At 47.6% G+C, this 19550-nt stretch overlaps 1 protein-coding gene across 1 annotated transcript in view; it reads right to left on the bottom strand.

Annotated features, from left to right (window-relative positions):
- The window catches only part of INPP5D (inositol polyphosphate-5-phosphatase D), a gene marked incomplete at its 5' end in the record, with an annotated part of 53568 nt that overhangs the window by 17375 nt on the left and 16643 nt on the right, over positions 1 to 19550 (bottom strand). The window contains 3 exons of the mRNA XM_082003378.1: positions 4749 to 4889; positions 6111 to 6282; positions 8386 to 8536. Of these exons, the coding sequence (XP_081859504.1) occupies positions 4749 to 4889; positions 6111 to 6282; positions 8386 to 8536 (464 nt within the window). The remainder of the gene's footprint in view (positions 1 to 4748; positions 4890 to 6110; positions 6283 to 8385; positions 8537 to 19550) is intronic.

Raw genomic sequence — 19550 nt, 5'->3', positions numbered from 1 at the left:
AAGTCCACTCACACAGGTAGTCCCTGCTCTTTGCTGCACTGGCACCAAGCTTTCCCTGAGTCAGCTTTCCAGCCCCTGGAGGATTCCCCTAAGGAAACCCTTGTACACCCACTTCTTTTAGCACTGAATGCTTCACAAAAGTACCCATCAGCCTTACAAGTATCTGGTTTGTTTCACTTCTAGGATATGAGCTGCCAAAGCGAACAGCCTCTCCCAAAAGTGGTTGCCTCGTCATCCCCCTCGTTCTGATAAGATGTGCCATGGCTGTCCTGATCTCCTTGGCCCCAGCTAGTCCTAGAAGGCAGTGGCAGCTTCCAGCAGAGTTAAAACCAGCTTTCAATTTCTGTAATGCACGTTGGGGTCTGGTCCTTGCTGAAGTAATCAGGGATCAGCAGTGAGGAGGGTGAGGGGAAGAGATCACAAACTTTGTACTCCCAGCCTGCTGAGGACCAGCTGTGCTTGAGCTCCATGGTCAGAAATGAATCCTGCACATGCCTGTGGGTAATACACGAACTGCAAAAGGCACAGACTGTTCACAAAGAGTCAGCCCAACTCCTCTCCCCACACCCCATGGTTCCCTATAAGCTCTTTTCTTCTCCTAACCACCGAGCAGCTCCAGTACGCATCCCCTCTACCTTGCTAACGCAGGCAGTCACTGCTTACCCACAGCTCAGTGTCAAAACACAGAAGCGAGTCAGCCAAAGGGCACCGGGGTGCTCATTTTTCACAATGACGGCAGCATGTCTGAGAGCGACCCTGAAAGACGGCACAGCTGGGCTCTGGGAGGTTGGAATAAGCCAGAATACAGCATCACAAAAACCTCAGATTCACAGCAAACCAGTGTGGCTCACAGCCAGGGTCAGCTCAGCCACAGCGAGTGTCTGCTTGCTCACTCTTAACCCTTGGCAAAGCCAGGAAATTCAAAGGAGCTTCAACTCCAGTGAAAGAGCTCAAGCTGTGCCAATTAACATTTCTTCGTGTTGTTTGTTTGGGTTTTTAACCTATTCTCAAATATTGTGAAAATAATGAAATGGAACATTATTAAGAAAAAGAGGACACGGCCACTGAGAAGCACCCTAGGAATTACCTGTACATTCAGATACAATCCCTGCACAGCTGAAGAAAGCTGAGGTAAATAAAAACGAAATTTAGGTAATGCCACTGATTAAATTTGAGTTCAGAAGTCTGACAGGGAAGGAAGCTAAAACCCCAGACAACCTCGGAGACTAAGACTGCAGAAAACAATACGATACACAAGCATCTGACTATTAGCCAACTGAAGCTAAGCAAATAGTTTGGTTGGATGGTAGAAATTCATGGGACAATACAAATAGCAGGGGAGAAGTTACAGAATCACAGAATCATTAAGGCTGGAAAAGACCTTTAAGATCATCAAGTCCAACCATCAACCCAACACCACCATGCCCACTAAACCGTGTCCTGAAGTGTCACGTCCACATGTTATTTGAACACTTCCAGGGATGGTGACTCCACCACCTCCCTGGGCAGCCTGTGCCAATGCTTGACCACTCTCTCAGTAAAGACATTTTTCCTAATATCTACTCTAAAGCTCCCCTGGCACAACTTGAGGCCATTTCCTCTTGTTCTATCACTTGTTACTTGGGAGAATAGACCAACAACCACCTCACCACAACCCCCTTTCAGGTAGTTGTAGATGTTCCTCAGAGAGATCTGACTGAGATTCAAAACCGCCTGCAGTTCTGGACCTTCATGAAAAAAACTGAGAAGGCAGCTCCATGTAACTGAAATTGTGCAGGTATGGGGAGAAAATGCTGGGGAAGCAGGGGGAAGAACTGCATGAGGACGTCTGGAAGGAGGATCCTGGGAACTACAGGCCCGTCAGCTTGACCTCCGTACCGGGGAAGATCATGGAGCGGTTTGTCTTGAGGGTGCTCGCAGGGCATGTGCAGGACAACCAAGGGGTCAGGCCTAGCCAGCATGGGTTCATGAAAGGCAGGTCCTGCTTGACCAACCTGATCTCCTTCTATGACCAGGTGACCCGCCTAGTGGATGAGGGAAAGACTGTGGACATTGTCTACCTGGACTTTAGTAAAGCCTTTGACAGCGTCTCCCACAGCATTCTCCTGGAGAAACTGGTGGCTCATGGCTTGGACGGGTTTACTCTTCGCTGGGTGAGGAACTGACTGGATGGCTGAGCCCAGAGAGTTGTGCTGAGTGGAGTTAAATCCGGCTGGTGGCTGGTCACAAGCGGTGTTCCCCAGGGCTCGGTTCTGGGGCCGGTCTTGTTCAATATCTTTATTGATGACCGGATGAGGGGATCGAGTGCTCCCTCAGTAAGTTTGCAGATGACACCAAGCTGGGTGGGAGTGTTGATCTGCTGGAGGGTAGGAGGGCTCTGCAGAGGGATCTGGACAGGCTGGATCAATGGGCTGAGGTCAACTGTATGGGGTTTAACAAGGCCAAGTGCCGGGTCCTGCACTTCGGTCACAACAACCCCATGCAACGCTACAGGCTTGGGGAGGAGTGGCTGGAGAGCTGCCTGGCGGAAAGGGACCTGGGGGTGCTGGTTGACAGCCGGCTGAACATGAGCCGGCAATGTGCCCAGGTGGCCAAGGCAGCCAACAGCGTCCTGGCCTGTATCAGAAATAGTGTGGCCAGCAGGAGTAGGGAAGTGATCGTGCCCCTGTACTGGGCACTGGTGAGGCCGCACCTCGAATCCTGTGTTCAGTTTTGGGCCCCTCACTACAAGAAGGATGTTGAGGTGCTGGAGCGTGTCCAGAGAAGGGCAACGAAGCTGGTGAGGGGTCTGGAGCACAAGTCTGATGAGGAGCGGCTGAGGGAACTGGGGTTGTTTAGTCTGGAGAAGAGGAGGCTGAGGGGAGACCTTATCGCTCTCTACAACTACCTGAAAGGGGGTTGTGGCGACGAGGGTGTTGGTCTCTTCTCCCAAGTAACCAGCAATAGGACGAGAGGAAATGGCCTCAAGTTGTGCCAGGGGAGGTTTACATTGGATATTAGGAAAAATTTCTTCACCAAGAGGGTAGTCAAGCATTGGAACAGGCTGCCCAGGGAGGTGGTGGAGTCGCCATCTCCGGAAGTGTTCAAAAAACGTGTGGATGTGGCGCTTCAGGACATGGTTTAGGGGACATGGTGGCGCTGGATTAATAGTTGGACTTGATGATCTTGAAGGTCCTTTCCAACCTTACTGATTCTGTGACAAACATTTCCATAGCTACATACCTACTAGAGGGGCAGAAGGAAGGCATCTTGCCCTTTGCTGTGTTTGCAGTGGTGCAGTCCCCCTGTGCTCAGCAGGTTTCCACCAGCAGAAGAACTCACCCAGCTCCGTTCTAGGATAATGCTTTGCAAAGTCCAGTCACCAAAAAACTACAGAAAATCTGGAAATTGTAAAAGATGTCCTGGCTCTTGAGAGGATTGTGGACCTGTTGTATCTCCTTTCTTGCCATGCCATGTACATTTATGAGGAGTAGGGCTGTGAAACCCAGATAAGGTGAAGCAGAATAAGAAATTCTTATTCTAAGAAAAAGCCAACCATCATCAGAACAGCAGTACTGGAGATATTTTAGTAACACAAAACTCTCACTTGTGATTTCATTAGATTTTAGTTTCCAATGTTCAGGTTTATTCTTGGCTAGCCACCTGGGTCTCCCCCTCTGTGGGCGTAGAGAAACAAAACCCTCAAGCAGGGTGCAGAAGAAAGGCAGCTCTTTGCACACCCCATCCCCAGTCCTGCCAGGGGCTTGTCTTTGAGCTGGCTTCTGGCAGGAGGAGCAGGACTGCCTATTCCTTCCCCTTTGCCTGGTAAAACATGCACTGTGCCCACTGCATCAGAGGAGTAATCATGGTCCCCAGCAGCTGAGCACCTCACTCACTCCCTGCCTTCCTTCCACAAATTAAAGCTAAGCAAATCAGCGGTATCTACCCCTCATTCTAGCCCTTTCTTCTGCCTTGGTGAGCTCTAGGAGTAAAAGACCAGGCCAGTAGCACTGCCAGCCTCACTTCTAAGTGTACTGGAAAGAAGGATATTGCAAACCACGGATACAAGTGTGGAAGTATGTGCCCTCTGCCACCGAGTGCTCCAAGATCTCTGCAGAAGTGCGGGCTAATCTCCTCGTTTGCTTACAAGCAGCAAGGGGGGAAATCACATCCTTCCACCGGAGAAACAGGGAGCTCTGCAAGCTTTTAGTTCTCTATCGGAGTTTTCCTATTTGGGACATGGAAGGTCTATAAATAGGAAAGGTAAAATTTGTAGAGTGTAGGCTTGTTTCTCTTTTCATTTGAGCTGGACTTTACTGACATCAGCGGAATCACTCCAGGTTCATAGTGCACTCGTGGGAAGGAAAATCAGTGTTTAAAACATAGCCATACACCAATATGTGCTTGTTTCCATAAAGGACTTGTGCTTGACAATTCTCTGGGTGTCACTTATGCATTACTAAATGATGCAGTTAATCGGCTGGTGCATTTTTTGTTTTGTTTCTTTCTAAACAAAGCATAAAAAAATAATAAGTTCACTGACTGAAACCACCTACAGGGAAACTTCACTGTCAGAGCTATGTCTTTTATACAAATTTCACATCTTTGGACCAGAGTCACAGGTCACGAGATCTAAATATAACGCTTTTGAGGGTAAGCCAATTTCCTGTGCCAGAAATGCAGGTTCTGAATGCTTGGACGTGGAAGCTACGTTAGACTACAGTGTTACAGCATTATACTGTGATCTCTGAAAACCAGCCTCTAGTTACCTGAAGAGTCCTTTGCAAAGAAGTGCAAGTAGTTTCTTCAGTTGAGGAAGATTGCTTGAGCCAGTCTGCACCATCTCAAAGTCACTGATGATGTGAACTCGCAGGTAATCCTGGATGAGTTTAAGATGCTCGTCGGAGACACTGTGAAAGAAACAGAGCCAGCTTTTCTCTCTCTTCCCAGACATCAGACTTTATTATCTTTCTGAAACTTCCACTGCCAGCACAGACAGATGGGGGTCAATTTGACTTGGATTTTGGCATAAATAGGCAGTTCTCAGAACTGGATCATGGATCCTCCACCACACTGCTGACATCTTCTCCTTTTCCTCCTTCCCCACCTCAAATCCTCTCCCCGCTGACTGCTGAGCTACCATGCCAGGGGAAGTCTCGCAATGCCCATCTGTGCCAAAGCCATGGTGGGATCATTAGCCTTGTAAGCTGCTGTGAGGTCGCTAACAGCAGCTCAGGGGCTCTGGGGAGATGGAAACTCCCTTTCACCTCACCAAGTCCCACTCTGAAGGTTTTATTCCAAGCAGTCCAAAACACTGAGACCACAGAGCTGTACGGGACGCTCCCCTCCTCCCTGTCTCTGTGGCGCCTGGACTCCAACACGACCAGGAAGGATGAAGCAGGCAGACTGCATGTACTGTCTTGTGCCCTGACAAATGCAGGAAGTCCCAGCTGGCTGCTTAGCAGATGAAATGGTGCCAGCAGCTGACCAAAACCGGGCTTCTCCCAGCCACCCAGCTGCTACTGGGCCACCACAACGGGACCTGTGCTGCCACGCATGACCACCATTTGCTCACAGCCTCCCACTGCCCTGCCAACAGGCATGCCTTCTGATTTTATTTTTATTATTTTTCAGCTTTGCGGATCTGGTCATTAAATGTCATGCGGCTTCCTCTAAGGCTTCAGTGGATGTCCAGATTTGACACAGCTAGCACGTGGGACAATGCGAGTCAGACCTGTAGCTGGAGTAAATTGGTGTAAGTACCTGGAAATCCACACACCACTTTATGCTTTTTGAGGACTGGCTGGTGCTTTCTGATACGATCTGTAGTTTAGGCACTCAGGTAATACACTGAGTTCTCTCAGATATTATCATACTTTATATTAGAAAACCGTATCTCAGTGGAGAAAGTCTACTGGTGATTTTAATACTTCAGAAAAGTATTTTTTTCTAGATGACAGCTAGACTGTAACAAGTAGCCAAGACACTGTAGATCTGATTCTGTTCTTCATTTGGTAGTATAAAATGAGGAGTAGCTTGGCTGAATCAAATAGGTCCTCAGCTGTCCCAAACAGAAAGCTCAGAGCTGGGCTGACAGCTGGTTCTGCAGCCCTGTGACTTGCCATCCTCACCTGTTTGTGTCCTGGTACTGCAATCGCTGGAGTAGTGTCTCAGAAAGGGAGAGTTTATTAATGTCTGCCACCCTGGAGTTTTCAGGGAAAGAAGATACCTCCTTTGTCTCGCTGCTCGGCAGTGCCATGAGGATGTTGCGTGGCGGCAGGATAGGAGGCGTGGGTACCAGGTCTGGCAAGGAGGAAGAGAAAGGCACGGTTATCCCAGCACGGCAATTTGACCTCCTCCCCCTCGCCCCCAGGCAGGGCTGAGTCTGCACCGCCGTGGCAGTCGCTGCAGAAACCGTCCCTTCTGAAAGGCCTCCCGATTTCAGAGCTGGAAAGCTCAGGGCTTGATGCTGGCCCAGCACTGTTCTCAGGGGTGTCAGTGGTGTGTGACAAGCAGGCTGAGCTGCCAGGCTTGAACCTCCTGTGCAGGCAGCATATGCCTCTGCCTGGCACTGTAACCTCATCTGAGTCAGTCTGACTGTCCCATCTGCACAGCAGCTACGAAGGTTCATTATGACTATAACGCTTAGAGAACATATCTGTACCTCATCCATATCATTACTGTTATCATCGAGATCTGCTGCTGGGGCAGAATGAATGAAGGGGCATGATGGAAAGAGCGCCAGAAGCTGCTAATGGAAAGAGTGAACAGCTAAAGTAAGCAAGTACAGATGGAGAAAATAAAATTCATAATCCAATACAGAGGGGCTGAGTATCCTGCCTTGTCTTGTGGGCATCAAGTTGGAAGCACAAAGCGTTTTCCTGCTCTAGCATCTCTGCTCAGCGTACCTCCCTCTCCTGGGAGAAGAGTGGGTTCACCTCTTATTTATCCCAACCACGGTTGCCTTTCTTTTCATACTCATTGCTCCAACACTTTGTTGCACCTGTCATACGTAGCTGGTTAAGTTCTGAGGTTTTGTTTGGTTATTTCCTAATGGTGGGATTTTCATTACAAAAGGATACCCAAAACTGATCCATTGCTCCTGGGCAGAAGCTGTGATTCACAGAGCCACCGCAGCACTGAGCAATGGCACAGTTGGGCGGTGCATCTGCAGGGTATCTGGGCGTTCATCTTTCACGTCTGCAATTCTACGTCTAAGATGGCCAGACATCTATAGGTTCTACATGGCTCCAGCACAACAAGCATCAAAGTGTCCTAACAAAATTAAATTCTGTACGTGAACAAGCCAGCCCCAGCACTAATACCTCTTCATCTAAAGGTTCTTAGTCTCGGCTAGAACTTCATTCCCTGCTGCTCGCCTCTCTGTGTATTATTTTTGCTGTAGTTCCCTCCCCCGCCCTGAGAGCTGGAGACTCAGTGCAGCTGGCCAAAAAACAGGAACATCTTTCCTGAGCAGCTTTGCAAAATTTTGTTCTGTTTCTTCATGAGACTTGCATACCAATATCTTCCAGCTCGTATTAGAAATCCATTGGATTGCATAAATGTACACAGGCACAGCAATCTGCTTTAGTGCACGTGCCTGCCTGTCTGTCACAGGGATTGTGTCCTTCAGACAAGTTTTATTGTAATGCTCATCATTTCCAGCCAGACGTCAGAAAGGACAGGAAGGATGGCTCTGTGGGCATGACCTTCCCCTGGGATTCAGGAGAACAATGGCAGATCCAAGGGAAGATCCAGGAAAAATCCAAGAACAGCAAGTGTCAGGACCCCACAGTGACATTTCTTATAAAATAATTGGGATAATGTCAATCACACCTCTTCATCATACACCTGCCTCTGTGCACAGAGTTAGACTCTCTGCCACTGCAGGGTCTGTGCCCTCTGGTTATGACTGTTAGAAACCTCCTCTAGATCCAAGCAGATAAGGTGGCCTGAATTTCAGATGACCCAAGACCCACAGCAGCTGCAGGTGTGTGGCACTGCAGAGAGATGTGTTCCACGTCTCTAGGGGAGGATCTCCACTGCTGAGACAGTGGCCCTACAGATGCACTGCAGAGAGAAGGGTATGGAGACATGTGAGATGGCTGGACATAAACCAGCCTGAGTCCAGATGAAGGACAACAGATTAGTGGGCCCCGCACCTGAGACTTCTGCAGAGAGTCTCGATGTATTCCCTCAGGTGAGCTAAAACGGTGCTCCAGATGCAGTACTGCCCCAGAGCCATGACGACTCACTGCCTCAAGGTCTTGCCAGCTCAGGTCTCTCTGTGCCCTGCTCCATTTTATTGCATGACATGCTCTAATCCCCCTGCCTGCACTGCATATCTCCAGTCCAGACTAAGTGTCAAGGGGTCTGCATCACCAAGTCACATCACGGGTTTCTTACCAGCATCCTCCTCCGGTTCATCTGCAGCCTCCTCTTCTTCCCGCGGCACTGGATATTTGAGGTGCCATACCAGACCCATGTTCTCCTTCTTGTAAAATTCTATCAGTTCCTCCAAATTATCGAAATACTTCACAGGAACACCCTCTGATGCCTGAAACAAAACACAGAGGTTGTCATGCTCTGGGATTTCCTACCACAGAAACATTGCTCCTCGCAGAAGGAAAAACAAAGTCATAGAGAGAGAAAAACCCACTACTGCTGTCCAGCGAAAGCCAGCCCAGCTCTCACTGCCCATCTGACCACAGGCTCTGTGCAGAACGACTCCTGCAGTACAAACAGAAACAGATACGCACACACGTTCCAGCCAGTGTCAGCAAAAATGGCAACCTCAAAGATTCACTGAAGCCAAATGGAAGAGCTCTCTCATTTGATTCAGTGTGCTCGGCTTCAAAGCGAAGGAGGACTTTAAAAACAAAGAATTCTCCTGGATTAATTTTTGCATTCCCTCTTTCCCTGAGCATAAAACCCCTGGACTATGTTATATTTTGTAGTATCCAGGAAGAATTTTTCTGTGAATTTGCAAGATAAACATGTCTAAATCTAGACGTTAGCATCCCTTCCAGGATTCAAAGGCTCAGAACTAGGTTCAGATGAAAAAATGCTCAGAGGAAGATTTAGAAAGCTGAGGCTCAGGACACAGCAAGGACTGCGAATGCATCAGGCATGACAACGAGCTTGCCAGCTGAATTTTAACTGTGACTAAACCTGTTTCTAGCACAGCCCTGGCCACTAATCTCAGGAAATGGATACTTGCAGAGGGCAAACACAGGGATAAGGTTTTAGAGGTCTTCAGAGGCAAAGCTTCAGAGCAGTTCTATCTACGCATCGGCATGAACGGTAAGTCTGCTGGATTCGCCAGGCACGAACAGCTGCCACCCCTGCAGCTCTGCCCCGTTGCTTCAACCAAGGGTCCTACCAAGGACAGAAAAACGATTTGTCATGGTTCAGCACCGGCCTCCTGGCCAAAGGAAAGAGCTCTGCATTACCCCCAGCACCCCGCTTGAGCGCCATCCAAACCCAAGGCAACAGCAACGCGTAACGGAAGCTCTGATCACTCTTCACAAGGGGTGCTGTTCCTGGCAGGGTGCTCTCTTTCTGGCGAGGGGTTTTCCCAGAGAAACTAACCCAAAAAGGGCCTGTCTACACATGCAGCAAAACATCAAGGAGCAGGGAAAGAACGGTGCAGAGCAGATGTCTTCCAGCCCCACAAGACTGTTGTTCCTGACTTAAAAGAGCAACACTGGGAACCGTTCGCATCTGGGGATACAGCAGCAGGAAGACCTGATCACTCTAATGGCAGGCTTGAGTTGCACTATTCTGCAAAAACCCAGATTTCGCACAGGAAACATGGTCAGTTGACAATCAATTAAAGCTTTGCCTCCAACTTGAAATAACTTGTTATGCAGCCACGCTTTAGACATTCCGCCTCTGACTAACAGGCAGGACATTTTCATTTCTTTTTGGATTGCAGTTCTTGGCTGTAAAAATTAACACACACAAAGTTTTAACACAAGTTTGAACAAGCTTATTCACCTGCCATTTGTGTTTGCCTGGTTTCTTATTATCTGTGAACTTTTTTGCTTAAAAGACAAATGTCGCAAAACCAAGAGATTAAACAGGAGAAATGCTAGCATTAACCACAGCAAGCAGAACAGAGAAATATGTCTTCAGTGAGACCTAGCAGCGGCAAGATTTGTTTTTAATTTTTGTAAAGAATAAAATCTCAGGCTAGAAATTAGGACAGTGCTTTCAATACTAAACCACATTTGAAGCCTTCAGTGCCCTCAGGCCTGCCATAAAAAATACTTTTCATTTTTAACTACACCTGCTTGTCCTTAAAAGCACAGCAAGACACATTCTTGTAATGAGTATGTATGATGTTTCTGAGAGCTCTGCCTGTACAGCCTCCTTTTCTGTCTCCCAGGTGTTCCTGCATTTATCAAGATTTATTATTCTCATACACTGGAAAACGTCGCATTCAGCATGAAAGCAGTGCTTGGGCAAACACTGGCTTATATTTCTGTGAGGCCAGAGATGTTGAAACAAATTGCTGGTTAAAACTTCACAGGACTTCAACAGCGTAGGCCAGATCCTGCTCTGCTAGAGCAGCACAAACTCAGCGTAATCAGAAGGACTTCTGATTTACACCAATTAATGCAAATAATGTCTTGGTCCTCCCAGACTCTTCTGCTTCTTGATGCCAACTGTGAGGGCTGGGAATCAGGGAAAATCGCCAAGGAAAAAAACCACTCAGCTCTAGCTCTAATCCATCATATGAAAGGATTCTGAAGTCACAGTCCTGCACTGGGAAAGAACCTGGATTAGTTCACCCAGTTGCTTCCATGTTTCTCTGTTCGCCTTCCCTGCAGTACACCTTCCCTGCTCCAAAACCCCCGGTTTTATGCTTATTTACACAGCTGTGACCGGCAGTCCCCCGGCAGCCCCGAGCGCACCGTTAGCAGCACGGACCGCAGGACGGCAGCATGCTCAGCCGTCGTGCCCAGCCCACGGCAGTGTTCATCCTCAGGACTTAGTCTGCCTGGATTGCCTTCTGCCCACCACCTACAGCACCCATAGGTGGGCTGGAGCTCATGAGAGCCGAGGCTTGTGATGGTTGGCTTTGCCCTAAGCTACCCCAAAGGTACCACTTGGAAAAAGGCATCAGCCCCAGAGCGCACGCTCAGACCCTAAAACACATCGAGGGTAAACAGGATGGGCAGGGTTTGTCGTTGGCATCTTGGCAGGAGGAAAGCTTTGCCCTCAGTGCTCTCTCCCACCTCTTGAATTACTGCAGCCTACCCTGCTCCTCCTCTTTCCAAAGTCATCTTCACATTCCTACTTCACTTCCCAAAAACCTTGCCATCTGCCCGCTTCCGCAGAACCCCCCGACTTCGATGACCGTCCCCACAGCCCCCCGTCCCGCCCCCGCACAGCATCCCAAACATGCTCTTCTCAGCCTTGTTTCGCGCCTCAGCTCCTGCCCTCCCAGGGCGCCTGCAAGAAGACAGACTGCCCTGCACAGCTCTTTTCAGGCCAAAAGGAGCCTTGATGTAAGTGGGAGGAAAGGCTGAATTAGCACTTTGTGCTGCCAAGGATAGTTCAGTCTCTGAAACCGTGCTGGTCTCTGTGGTAACCAGAAGACACAGCATTTTTTTAACAGGCCTCCTTCCTCTAACGCATTGCACTGCATTTCAAGAGTAGACTGAAGCCTGTGGTCCACCTCAAATTACCCAGGTCGGCCGTAATCCCTGGCCCACGTGCAGGCTAGCGGGATGCACGCGCAGAGAGGTCCCACCGTTATGCACCCCTTCTACCCTGGTAGCTCAACTGGCTGGTCAGGCAGCCAGCCCACCACCTCCAGCCACCCTTCTTGATGAACCCTGCCATCTCTCCTCTCTCAAGGATAACTGGGATTTGTGGACACGTGGAGGAGCTGGGCTTCGCATGCATCCGAATTCAGCCGCTCATTTCCAAAGGGAGGCGGTCTCCATCCCAGCGGTGCCAGCTCCTCCCACAGCCCACCTTCCCCAAGCCCGTTCAGGATACGAAGGACCAACTCCCCACAGCGCACAGTAAAAATAAAGGATGACACCTTCATATTTTAAGACAAAATTTAGCAGGGAGCTGAACATGTGTCCCGAGCAGCTACACAGAGACAGCGAGAACTGCAATAATGAAATGGGAAACCTGCGGGGCCGGGAGCTCCAACCAGCCATGGCCAAGCACAGAGGGAAGGATGGGGGAGCCTCAAACCTGCTCAGCACCCGTGCATGGTGGGGGAGCTCGAGGGCCCTCCCCTACACCGCGAAAGCCACAGCAGCGGCACCGCCTCGCTACGCATCAGCTTTGCCATCATGAGAGTCCTAAAGCAAAGGTCGCTGGATTATTCTCACTCATTTTCTTTTGTATTATAATTGTTATTATTTGCAAGGACCTCAACAGAGGAAGCGTGCGGGAAGGGCTGTGCCCCTCCAGCACAAAGCAGCACCCAACAACCCTCTCCGCCTGTTTGCCGGCACTATGACAGGAGCTCCTCTCAGTTCAAGGCACCCCCCGAGACAGCAGGGCACGCTGCTTTTCGCTGCCTCCCTCTGCAGAGAGGCACAAAAAAACCTGTATGTTGTTTGAATTGGGAGAGAGAACAGTAAAAACAAGACCTTGCTGTACTTGCTTCTCCCCTTGGGGAAAGGATGAGAACAAATCCTGTGTGACAGATGTTGGTCACATTTTTCGACGCGCAACTGCGAGGTGCTCAGATACCACCAGCGATGAGTGCCGTGTGAGCCCCTCCAAATCAAACAGCCCGTACCTTTGCTACCAGCCGCAGGGCAACAGGACCGTCCCCCAGGCCGTGGGGTGTTCCCAGCCCAGCGCTGCCCGGGACTGCAGGGATGATTCCTGTGGAGCATCAATTTAACACAGAAAACCTGGTTCAGTAACGTTGCAGCTAGCGCTCAGCTTGCTAGATGACCTACGTGAAGGCTGGTCAAACAATTTTTGCTGCCAGCAAGCAAGGAAAGCAGCAGGTAGCTGGGACATATACTTTCTTCACACTTGAACCTGTGGCAAAGTTTGATAGGCTGGGAAGGAAAAGCAGTGGTGAATAGTAAAATGCTGGCATTGAGTCGGTCCACATCTGGTTGTGGAGCACATTAGCAAAAGCTGGACTGATGGTGCACTCTGAATAAATGTCCTCAAGACAAAACCACACTGGATGACAAGAGCGAGGCAAAACGGAGCCTAAACTTTATGCAGAAACTTGCTCTGTTTTTTGAGAGAGGGAGCAGATGCGGAACGGGGCACTGCAAACACAACCCAGCGGGTCGGGGCAGCGCAGAGCAAGCTGGAGCCGGCCAAGCAGAGCACCACAATGAAATCCACTTCCCCCCCCACCTCCCCGCCTTCGTTCAGTAACTATTTCCTCGGGGTTATCACAGGATAGATCTTGTTTTAATTGCAAAGCGAATTGTTTCAAGTCATTAGAAACGTGGATGGCAATTGTCATTTCCACAGCAACACACCAGATCCCCAGACGCTTGCTCACAGGGCACCGGAGCGGCGCGGAGGGCAGGCTCTGCTTCCACTGCGATTCCTCCAGCATCGCCGCCGGTACCTCAGCTTCGCGCTGACGATAGCCGTAACATACGGAAAGGAAACACCTAGTGAAGAGATGCGATGTAGGGAACAGCTCGCAAGACAGCAGAATTGCACAAAGGAATCCGGGTAATGGCGAATCAGAGACCGCGTGGCAATTTTACAGTGGGAAACTGCATCAGAAAAAGCCTGTCTTGCTAAGTTCTATTAACGGAAGCGTCGAATGAGATGCAAGGAGAAACTCTTTCGCTGTACTTGGTGCCGTAAGGCCTTAGCTGGGCTGCTGTGTCCAGCCTGGGGCACCGCTTTTTACGGAACACGTGAGAATACCATAGAAAGTCCCAAGGTAAAATTGCGAGGATGGCTCAAGAGTTGGAGTATGTGATTTGCGAGGAAAGCTCAGAAGAAAGGGACTGGGACAGCCTGGCAAAGGGACAGCCTGGAGACATCAGAGCAGCAGTCTTACAAGTTTTAAATTCTTCTATAAAGAAGATGTCAACCAGCTGTGCTGCAAGTCCCCCAAGGACAGCAGATGTGTCTGGCTTACTTTGCAGCAGAGGAGATTCAGATTAGATCTCAAGGAACCTTGCCAGGCAGAGACAGTAAAGTCAAGGCTACACACGGAGAGTACGTGTCCACGTCTCCGGAAGCGTCGCGGTGCAGAGCACCCAGGCATCCCTCACAGCTGGCTAGCGAGCACCTGATCCTGCTTCAGCCTGAAAACAGGGCAAACGCTGGGCTCGGAGACCTGGCAAGGCCTCCTGCTGCCACTTGTCCTGCGACTGCAGGAAGCCCTCTGCCAATCTGCCTGCTGGCTCTTTGTCCAGATCCTGCTATATCCTTGAAGCAGACTGGTACAACTGAACATGGCCATGCTTGTCATGACCAGCCCGGCCATTTCAACTGCATCCCAAGCCATGGTCTCTCAGATTTTCCGCTTCTGGCTCCAGCCCTTTTGGCTGGAAACCTCCTTTCCCACAGGATGTCCTGGTGTCTCCTGTCCTCCAGAAACTGCTCTCAGTTCTGCAGGTCCTTCCAGTTATCGATTTCCCTTCCAACTTCTGTACGCTCACTGTAGAATGGTTTAACACGACTAGCTACAACTTGCTCCTGCCTTCATAATGGACAGGCTTCTGGGTCCTTCGTTTCACGAAAACAGGTACAACTAAAGCCTTCGGTTAAATCTTGTGACCCCTTTTCCAAATTGATCCACCTAAACTTTTCAACAGTTTTTTGTATGGCTGAGGTCATCTCATCTTCCTTTGTATCTGGTGTAAAAAGGCCAACAAGGCCCAACCTAAGTCTCCTCCTCTTCATTATCTCCAGGCAACGCCATCTGGCCAACACAACACCTTGACAAAGATACCCCAAACACAGGTTTTCTGAGAAGCAGCTCTAAACATACCTTTAAGAGAAGTTGCAAGTAGAGTATAAAGACATAAAGTAAAAAGAGACTTAAAAGATGTAAAGCCTACGCTAAGCCAGGCAAGGAAGTGGTTAACTTGGGTTCATTACGACAATTGTATAAATAGATGGCACAGGAAGTCTGGGGCCCTCAGAAGGAAGAGGAAGTGTTTTCCTTTCCTGAGCCAATGCACAAGGAGGAACTAGGAAACTGGTCATCTGGTTATATTGCTTAAGGCCAATCTTTTCCAACCAGAGTGCCTTAAAACAGGTATTTAAACCCATATATAGGCATTTCAGTAACAGTCAATAAGTTTTCAAAGTTATAAAATTCTTGCATTACCCACCAGCTTAAACAGAAGCTGAAAATCAGGTCACTTCTACTTTGGTGAGAAAGGCTGGCAGGAACTTTTTTCCTTTTAGATTTGAAAAAAATTTTCTTAGGCTTCCTGGTTTGGAAAAAAGTTGTCTTCAAGACTCTCAGTTAGCTAAGAAGACTAGGTGGCATTTTTAAATTTACTTTTGGCTCTCATGTAGGCAAGCTTTTATATTTCACTAAAGAGCTGAACCTAAGAGCTAAGAGATTCCTGGTAAATTATTTTCTAAAGCATTTTAAAGCAACCTGGTTGTGTTTCAGTTTTGTTAGAAAACATTTTTTATTTTTAGATCAAATCTTGTGCTAAGAAATTTCAGGAGCTTTTCACGGGAATGGGATCATAGACAGGAATCATAGCTGGGAGAAACAGCTACTTCCCAAAATACAAGCCTGCCAGAAATGTACTCTATTTTGAATGCAACACCTGGGGCTGGGAAGAAATGGGGCTGACCAGGAGTACTAAGGAAGAGGAGCAAACGCATGGCTGAGGAAAAAGGGGACGCTGTGACACGGAGGGTTGGTAAAGGAATGGACTTTAATAAGTGGTGGGAACCTGCGAGCTGGCAATGGAGGTCAGGTGCTCAGCGAGAGGGTCTCTGGCAGGGGAACTGCACGTGAGAGAAGAGGCAAGGGGAGGACTCCAGGGAACCTGGGCAGGGGATGCCGGCGGGTGGCTGGAGCAGCACCTCCTCACCTGGAAAAAATCACAGGAATTTTGGGGGGAATGGCACAGTGTTAAGTGCAGTTGTAAATTACAGAACTTGAAAAATGTTGGAGAGAATGGAAGGTGAATAGTCCCTGTCTCTGAGATGAGAGATGATGAAGGCTTTACTTGTCTCATTCTGCATACGGTTTCGTCCTGATGCTCAAGTTTGCTTATTCATGTCACTTTTGCTACAGTGGCCTTTTACATTTAAAACTTTGGGTGAAAATCATGGAAATCAGAGAGTTCTGGGAAAGCGGGCTTCAGAATTTCTGAAAGAGATTAGAAAAATCCTTCCTGAAAGAAGGAAATAAGGATTTGCATTTAACAACAACTAAGTATGTATTACTTCTAGCTTGTGTTCCTGGCTGAAAAATCACACATACAAACAAAAATAAAAAGTTAAAAGAGGAAAATATAAAGAAAATTACTGTGTTGTCAATCCTATAAAATTCCCTCTGTTCCTCAAATGCAGCTGAAGGATACCATTACATACTGCCTGTACCAGAAGCTACATTTCCTTAAGCATAACACTGACTTAAAAGACACTGTATATGAATTACTGGCACTGCATCACAATTCCTTTCTTATTACATGTATAAAAAAATGGGAACGCTATCTCTTTCACACTAGTGTGCACAGAACATTTGTTAAAGTTCAGCACCTACTTCCCTTGCTTGCTCACAATATGCGCATGAAATATGGATCCTACTGCAGATAGCTGGAAAGAAGTCAACCGGGTGCAAACATGGTTGACAAGCATTCTTGCCTCCAGTTGCTAACTGGGCAGCAGGGCACATCATGACCTCACTTCCAAATTGTCTGGTACAGTGCAAATCTAGGTTCAAACCCAACCTCTCTCCTGATCCAATTTTGGCCAAAATGGCCATCTCACTTCTTCCTATCCGCAATGTCATGGAAAAGACTTGGGAAGCACAATGCATTTTGCTCATGCTCAGTTTCAAATGCTTAACACGTTCTATGTGTGGAATGTGAGCCCAGTTTGAGTTAATCTTAAAAAGATCCTGACTGTCATACCTGCCACTTCTGATCTTTTCTGGCCCTGCAAAGAGTTTTCCTCTATGTGATCCCACTCAGGCTTTGTTCTGACAGCCCGAAGATTGGTCATGTTCACAGGTAGGAAGTGCTCCCGTGGCAGAACTGGGACATTTGCAAATTAAAAGAGTCTGTTGAAGAGAAGGAATATTGAAAGGAGTTCTCAGTAGAGTATAGCTGGCTGCCAAATTTTTATCTCAAGTTGCTTGTTAAAATTCTACACCCTAAAGAATAACAGAGCAGAAGTTTTGGAAAGTAAAGGACCTATGGTAGTCTTTTGAACGAGCTTTCTCCCACAGAAGATAAAGACATAGGTCATAAAAATAATGTACTCGGGTCCTACCTAGGGACCCCATTCCACTCTGCTCTGGCACTCCACGATTCACATAAAAAGAATGTTAACTGCCAAATATCCAATATAGTCAGATAGAAGCCAGTAAGAACACCAAGCAATTATAGAAAGCACCAACACCACATACTTGAGGTAGTCCTTCACACTAAATAAACCATTCAAACTCTAGCCATCAGAAAAGATGTTACCAACACAGCATATAATGATCCAACTCATAGCACCAAGAGAAACCTCCTGAGCAACCAACACTTTCATCATTTCTCTGTGTTATAATAAATAAGATTTACATCAACAACAAGCAAACAACAGTACAGTTCCATGACAGAACATGAGGGACTGGCATTAAATTTAGCTACAGGGTGCAAGTCAGATGAGTTGGTGATGAATGAGCAAGGACTGCAGATCCATGGGGATCTAATGCAATTTTTTTAGCACTTCTGTAGTGTGTGGGTAGAATTTAAGTAAAAGTTTTGGAGTACGCTACTTCTAACAACTTTTGTAATTTTATCACAAGCCATGTGCTTTTTGGTTTTCTGCTGAAAAGTGTCAGCACTTGAAGTCAAATGAAAATTTCCATTTTAATTTCTTCGTAAAGTATTTAGCTCTAGTAATTACCAAGACAAGCTTGAAAACACAGGTCCTCAAGAGCTAGCATGGCAACCAAGGCAGCAAATGTAACATAGTCATCATTTCTGAAGGCAGTTTGTGGAGGTCATCATTCTGATTTTGTCAGTGCTCACTGCTGACAGTAACTGAGCTGGGGAAACTATTGCAGGTCACTGATACTTGCTTCTCGGTGGAAATTCCCAAGCGCCCTGCAGCTTTTCCCTCTATAGAAGGCAATAAATACATCCCCAGGCAACAGTGCCTGGGGTTTGAAGTCCTATGAGAAAGGACTTTTCCCCAAGACAGGTGAAGGAATGTCTACACTGGCTCTGCCTGTATAGCAGGGCAGGACCCCTCAACTCTGTTCAGTCCCACACTACATTTCTGGGGGTTTCCTCTAACCTGTGCAGGCAGACAGTGGAGGATCCATAATCAGCTCTCTGCTTTCCCTATTGTCTTCTGTGCTGAATAAATCCCAGTTTCAACAGGCACTAAGCACTAAATATGCATGAATTATGCGAAATATCCAGTGGAAAAGAGAAAATGTAAGATTAAAGAACTCATACTTATTGAAGATATACTGCTGAAACAAAGCAATGCAGGCAGAAGGTGCATATAAAACAGCTGCATTCACCACATTATACCTAATAACTTTCTGGGATTGCATAATTAAAAACCATAAGCAATGCACAGATAAGGGTGAGGACCTTTGTGTTACAGTTTCCTGTCTTCAGCCTGCAAAATTTCTCAGGCTTTAAGCTACAGCAACTGTTTTCTATTTTTGTGACACTAAGGGTGGCCACTCGTCCTGTCTTTCAAGGGACTGTCCCTTATTTCATGCATTTACTGCATGAGTAAGACAAACCCTTACTCGATTAGAAGTAAGCACTGAACCATACCTGCTAATTAAACAGATACAGAATCCAGCCTGAAGAAGTATTGTCATTTAACAAAACTAGCCACAAAACTAAAACCAAGCAAAAAACATCCTTCAAACCCTCTCCTTTTACATTTTCCCCTGAACTGCAGCTCTGGAATAAAAATAGCAGATGTTACAATTTTTTTGTTAAACTTTGCCCCCTAAAATTGGGCACAACCCAAGGTCTCTGGTTTTACATGTGTAGGGATGTGGCATACAATAAAGACAAACTTCTGGAAGGGCTACCTAGCGCCTCTGTGAACAGCCAGTGCTTGCTGCATGGGGGTTCCACCATGTTAGATCACAAAAAATACTTTATACTAAGACTTTTAAATAACACAGGTCACTACATCCCTGTCAAGTTTGGGAAAATGAGGTCTAATCCAGAGTTATCTAGAAATTTTAATTCAGGTTTAACAGCCTGCAACCCCAGCCCATAGAGAGCTTTGCTACACTCCATCCATGGGGTTTGCTGGACCCAGCTGTGCGGGGTGTTACCTTTTAAAATACTGGAATAGGAGAACTTTGGAGCTCTGGGATGGAACAGAAGGGAACCGACTTCAACTTTCAGAGGAGAACCAAGATGGAAAATTTT

The sequence above is a fragment of the Phaethon aethereus genome, assembly GCF_964289735.1.
Source record: "Phaethon aethereus genome assembly, chromosome: 9".
In the NCBI taxonomy this organism is placed as follows: Eukaryota; Metazoa; Chordata; class Aves; order Phaethontiformes; family Phaethontidae; genus Phaethon; species Phaethon aethereus.
This window is presented reverse-complemented; position numbering and strand designations above follow the sequence as displayed.